This window comes from Hipposideros armiger, unplaced genomic scaffold (genome assembly GCF_001890085.2).
Source record: "Hipposideros armiger isolate ML-2016 unplaced genomic scaffold, ASM189008v1 scaffold_6, whole genome shotgun sequence".
In the NCBI taxonomy this organism is placed as follows: Eukaryota; Metazoa; Chordata; class Mammalia; order Chiroptera; family Hipposideridae; genus Hipposideros; species Hipposideros armiger.
In genome coordinates, this window is record NW_017731356.1 from 7,965,496 (window position 1) to 7,971,759 (window position 6,264).

Here is a 6,264-nt window from a genome sequence, read left to right on the forward strand (position 1 = left end):
GCTGCTCAGCTCGGGCCAGACTCGAACCGCTGTTGCTCAGAGCTCAAACTCTTGAGCGAGCTCTTAACCAACTGAGCCACTCGGCCGGCCCTTTCATGGAACATTTTTACTTGAAAGAACAATGGAAAGACAAGCTATAGTTATTCAATCTTGGTTATTTGGTAGACATTTTCTGGAAAAAGAAAAACATAAACTTGTCTCTTAAGGGGAAAAAATCAACAGTATTCATGGCCAACAATAAAAGTCAAGACTAAAAATGAAAAGGAGTATTTTTTGAAAGCTCGAATCTGCCACCTTGAGCTTGACCACTTCTCAGTACTTAAAGACTTTACTGATGAGATCAATACTTTTTTGAAGGTTAATCAATGTGATTTTTGATATTATATAATGAAAAGTATCAACATTTAGAAGATCTGCAAAACCAGTATTTTTTAAATAATCATTGCATAATGCTACAAACTCATGCATATAGGTAAAAGATCCATTCAAAGGGCAAGGTAGACCGATGATTTTTAGTTCAAGAGCACGAAAATTTCATTGATGTGATGTCAGATTCCACATTTTACTCACTTTTAAGAAGCAGCTGCTTGTCAGGTTTTGGCATAGTATTAAAAAAATTATCCAAAAATGCTATTAAAATACCCTTTCTTTTTCCAACTACATATCTGTGTGAGTTCAGATTTTCTCCATATACTTCAACCAAAAACTACATAAAGCAATAGATTGAATGTTGAAACAGACGTAAGAACCCAGCTGTCTTCTATTCAGCCAGACTTTAAAGAGATTTGCAAAACTTAAAAGAGTATCACTCCTCTCACTTAATTTTTTTTGAAAACTTACATCTCATTAAAAAATGTGTTATTTATATTAACATGCAACAGGTTTGTTGTTATCATTAAATGAATAAATATTTTTGAAATCTCTCAGTTTTAATACCCAATATGGTATATATTGGTGAATATAATCCACATAAACAAAAACTCTTTGAAGTCCTCAATAATTTTAAGAGTCTAAAGGGATCCTGAAATCAAAAAATTTTGAGACTTACTAGTCTGTGTGATAATATGCAGTCTGAGAGCAGTGCTTTTCAAAGGGATCCATTGAGTCATCTCTGATTCTTTTTAAATGTTTCTTAAATTATTCAATTTTTGTAATAAGGCCAGCATTCAGTGTCCTTCGTAACCTTATAGGAATGGGACAGTACAAAGCTAATTTTTTCCCAGGTTTGCTATTAAGATTCTAATTTATAATTCTAAGTTAGTTATCCTTTTCCCTAGTGAATTCTACACACTAAATATAATTGGAAGTCAGAAATTAGAAGTATGTCACTAGAGCAAAAAAAAAAAAGAGAGAGAGAGAGATTGATAGAATTGGTAAAGTGAAATAGGGCATTAATCTCAGCTTGTCCTGTCAATACAGTCGTAGTATATGGGCGTGACAAAGGGCGGGACAAATGTACTATTAAACCTTTATTTAGCCATGGAAATGATGTGATAGGATGAATAAATTAAATCTATTGGTTATTTTCCATCTTATTTTATCTTGTTATTTAAAATGCCTTTTAAACCTTAATCCAGAAGTGATAAAAAGAACCAAAAAAGGCACTTATTCTAACTTCCTTCTTGTTTTCTTCCTTGGTATGCATTGTCATAAAATTATCAAAAAGTGAGCATTAGATAGTAAAAAGAAAAAAAAAGTGAAACTATAAAATTTATAACATGGCCAGTCAATCTCATCATTTACACAGAAATTTTTAAAATACAGAAATATTTCTCCCCATTTCTTTCTACCTTTAGTGCTGGGGAGTCGTTCCGGGTCCCCAAATGCTATATGAGACATTGTCTTTTTTTCACAGTACCATGAAGAAACCGGGAACAAAGCTCAGGTTGGAGAAAGGGAGAATGTGAGATAGTGAGACTTGAGGAGAATTACTCAGGATGACACAGGGAAAGTCAGTCTGATACAGATTTATATTTTGCCGGGAAATCTGGGTGATGCTATAAATACAGTATCCTAAATTCTAATTTTTATGTACAGAGTCTGTCAGTGTCTTCTTGCTTAGTATAGATCATAAGATTACTGTTCAAATTAAATTACAGTGGGCAGTTTAAGTCACCCATGGCTAACTTACATAAGAAGGTTAGTCATTTGAATGAAAACTTGTCTAGGCCACAAAGCCACCGCATTTCCACATAAAGTAGGTGTGTCCCCTCTGTTGAGTTAGTCTTGCTATTTGCTCTAAAAATAGACCTACTCTGTGGTAAAAATCTAACCCAGTTTTTTGTCCAAATTATGTGAAGAAAATCAGCTTTGACATGGCTTTTAAGTATAGGCAAGAATCTCGTAGAGTGTCACAAAGGATTAAGAATAGTTTCCTTTAAAGCTTTTTATGATAATTTTAGGAAATTCTGAAGTATTAAAAAAACAACTTTAAAATAATTTAAGATACTTAGAATACAAGGGGAGAGCTGAGGGTGGGAGTGCGAGAGTTGGTTTTGAATGGAGAAGCTGTAGGTGTCGCATGTGCTGCTGTGCGTGGTGCAGAGGAAACAGAAGCAAAAAAATTTGGGGGAAAAGGAAAAACAGTCAACTTCTAAGAATGAGTAACATGTCCAGCCAAGCCCTAGGAACATTATTGGTTTTTGGACTTTGAGTTATTCTGGAGGGTAGTTGATAAGCTCCTCAAAACATGCAGAGCAGCAAGTTTAGACAGATTTTTAGACAGCAAAGGAAGTTGAGCCCTAAGGAGTATTGAGGATAATAATAGACACACGAGGGAATGTAAGGTCACCGTACAACTAACTACCCTAATTATTGGCTTGTTGTTTACTTTCTATAGGACTCGGGCTATAGTTATGCATATTTGGGTAATTATAGTACAGAACATCTAGGAAATCATTTTAATTTCCTTAAAGCCAGTCCATACCAGGAATACCTATCCTCCTGTGATAAAAAGACTGAAAGTCTACAGAAAGTAATAGTAATGAAAACACTCATCCTCTAGATAAAATGTGCTTATTTATGATTTACAACTCTCTTGCACTCTGGGATGTTTCTTTTCTAATTTCTTCAGTTTGAGGTGCACCTCTAGCACAATAATTAAAAGAGTAATAACTAATGCATTTTAAGTGAACCCTGCAAGTATATTCCTGAGAGTAATTAGTCCTTCGCACCTAAAGAACTTTTAATATACATTGAATCATCATAAAAGTCTTATTTCATGGATCTAATGTGTACTTATGATTAAGATATGTTCTTAAGTTTTACGACAACCACAATGAGTTAACATTTTATATCAATAAATTTTAAAATGACAAGGTAATAGTAAGCAGTTGGTATTTTATAGGGAATGAGGCATTTAGAGGAGCTGAGACATTTAGCTTTGACACTGTATACCTCGATCTCTAAGAGACATGATGGTAATACATGTAGATCTTTCTTTGAGGAAATTGCGTCCCATGATTTTAAGATATTACTGGCCTCTAGTGGTAATATGCTATAGTTTAAACATTTCTAATTCTTATGAGTGACTAGAAATACAGCCATTTTGAAGGCACAGGCTGCCAGTAACTTCGCTACCTGAGTTTTGGGTCAGCAACACTCTCCAAGTTTGCAAGCAACATCATTGTCCTAAGGAGTGGGGGCTCTGTCTTTTGTTCTTGTCTTTATTTTGAATGATACTGGTTTTGCTCTGAAGAGACATCGCATTATTTTTGTGTATATACAGCAGTGATTACTGTGTCAAGTTTGTGCTAACAATTCTTCATAGCTCTCTTTTTCAGCCCTCTTTTTTGCAGACTATAGGCCAATTTTTATTTCTGTATATACCAATTTTTATTTTCTTAAGAGTTTTCCATTTACCATTGCGATTCATGTTTAGATTTATCTCCTTATTTAATTAAGTTTTGAAGAATCTTACATTTGAAACACTGGTTTACTAAGCAGGATGATGATTTGTCGCTTTTGTTTTTCGTATGTGTCACACAGATGTGAAAGGGCCACCTACCCACCGCCTGTCTTGTGGCCAGTCACCCTACACTGAGACGACAACATGGGAGCGGAAGTATTGCATCCTCACAGACAGCCAGCTGGTGTTGCTCAACAAGGAGAAGGAGGTGAGATGGAGATTACCGAGAAAAGCGACTTCCCTTTCTGACAATTCCTGAAATAATCTAGTTTTTATTTTGCATTTTGAAAGTCACGTTTATGAAAATCGAGGCTTTATGAATGATAAATGATAATTAAGTCTAAAGGGCTGCTAATGTCATAATGATGTGCGATGGTCATGAAGAAGTGAATTCTTCAACAAGATAGGGCTGGATTTTCATTAAGGAACAGTGAAAGATGTATTGAGTTGAATAATTTGGAATGAGAATGGATTGGATTGTGTAGACCTGGCCCTGAAAATCGCCCTGAGGGGCTACTGGAAATTGTGTCAGTCTAGCTCCTGGCAGGTAACAAATGGGACAGTCAGTGGATTAACTGGAAGAGATTTAAGGAAGGGACTACTTACAGAGGCGTAGGCTGTCTAAGGCACCCACCTAAGGGTGGTGAAGCATCCATGAACTAGCAACGGCAGAAAGCAGTTATCACCCTAGACCTTCGGGGCAAGAGAACTGAGTGATGCTTCTGGAACCCAGAGAACTGTAGCTGCTTGAGAGAGCTGCATGACAGTTGCTGCGGCTGTACACTACAGAACACCGCCTCTACCAAAACAAAGATGGCCGGCAAGGAGGAAGCAAGGGATAAGAAACACTCTGCTCACTTCTGCTTTCCGATTTCTCGCCATTGCTACCCACTGGCCGAACCTAACTTGAAGCCAGAGGAAAAGATTGCTCTTGATGTGTTCTGTAGAGGTTTGCTTCCTGAAACACACAGGAGAGAGAAGGTCGGAGAATAGGTCTGGAGAGGCAGACAGAATGCAATTAGTTCTAGTTCTAGGTAAACTTTCTGTCCCTGTAAGTAAAAAAACCAAACTTAACTTTATCATATATTATTACTGCTTTATTCCTCAAACTGTTACGGTGTATAAATCTCTCCATCCCCAAATAATACATTTGCTTATTGATGGTTTATCAGATAGTCGATATCGTTCTGATTTGGTAGGGCTATAAAACCATTTTACTCTCAACCTCCACAACATGAAAAAAAAAAAAAAGAGTGACTATGATCTTGACAAAGAAGAGTGATAATAGGAGGGAAAGAGAAAAGATCTGATTCAATGAAAGAACAAGATTAATTTCCATGTGTGNCGTTTTCCTAGTTAATTATTCTCCAGCTCTCCTGGACTGGTGCTTCTCAGTCTGTGTGTGGTGAAGGACCAGTATTATTCCCCCACCTCACTGTGTCTTGCACTCTGGGATGTTTCTTTTCTAATTTCTTCAGTTTGAGGTGCACCTCTAGCACAATAATTAAAAGAGTAATTTTTTTTTTTTTTTTTTTGACAGTCTCCATATTTCGGTCATAAACTTTACCTTTTCCACTGTCCTTTACCCCCTGTTTCTGCTTCCAATCAGATCCCTTTATTTACTCTCCTACTGTAAGTCTTCTGAGATGCTCTCTAAGCCTGGAGGAGACAAGATGCTTACCCACTAAAAGCAAAGTTACTTTGTGGATATTTATAGATATGCCCAGTGGAATTTCCAGCTCCATCATATCATTTTTGTTTATCTTTTGTGTCAAGTGTTGTGATAGGCCATGATGCTCCCTTCTTTGGTTACAAGGAAGGGTTACTACACACAGAGAAGTTTTTGTTTGTTTCTTTGTTTTTTTACTGTCTTGACATTTGCACCCATGATGCAAAAGCAATTATGAGGACAACTACTAATGCAAGAGCAGGAATCAAGGCCCTGGCACCAAGCTATACCAGTAGTCATTGTATCCTCTCTGCCACATACAGTACGGGAGAAAGAGCCAGTGTTACTTAAGAATATCCTTGAGAACTCACTGAAAATCCTTCATTTGATTAAATCCAAGTCCTAGAGTTCACATCTTTTTAACATTCTGTGTGATGACATGGGAAGTACTCAGAGCTGCATACTGAAGAATGATTATCACTATGGAAAGCATTTGTGCAAAGTGAGCTGTGAACTGAGCTTGCTCCTTGTTTTTCATGGAACATTTTCAATAGTTTTTTTTTTTTTTTTAGCTGAGCCATCCTGCTACCTGTTGGCAGCTCAGTGGCTGCTCAGCTCGGGCCAGACTCGAACCGCTGTTGCTCAGAGCTCAAACTCTTGAGCGAGCTCTTAACCAACTGAGCCACTC

The 6,264-nt window shown here is 36.9% G+C and overlaps 1 protein-coding gene across 2 annotated transcripts in view; it reads left to right on the forward strand.

Moving 5' to 3' along the window:
• RASAL2 (RAS protein activator like 2) overlaps positions 1-6,264 on the forward strand; it is a 291,558-nt gene that overhangs the window by 128,374 nt on the left and 156,920 nt on the right. For both annotated transcript variants that reach the window (XM_019646444.1, XM_019646436.1), the window contains exon 2: positions 3,988-4,115. In XM_019646444.1, the coding sequence (XP_019501989.1) occupies positions 3,988-4,115 (128 nt within the window). The remainder of the gene's footprint in view (positions 1-3,987; positions 4,116-6,264) is intronic.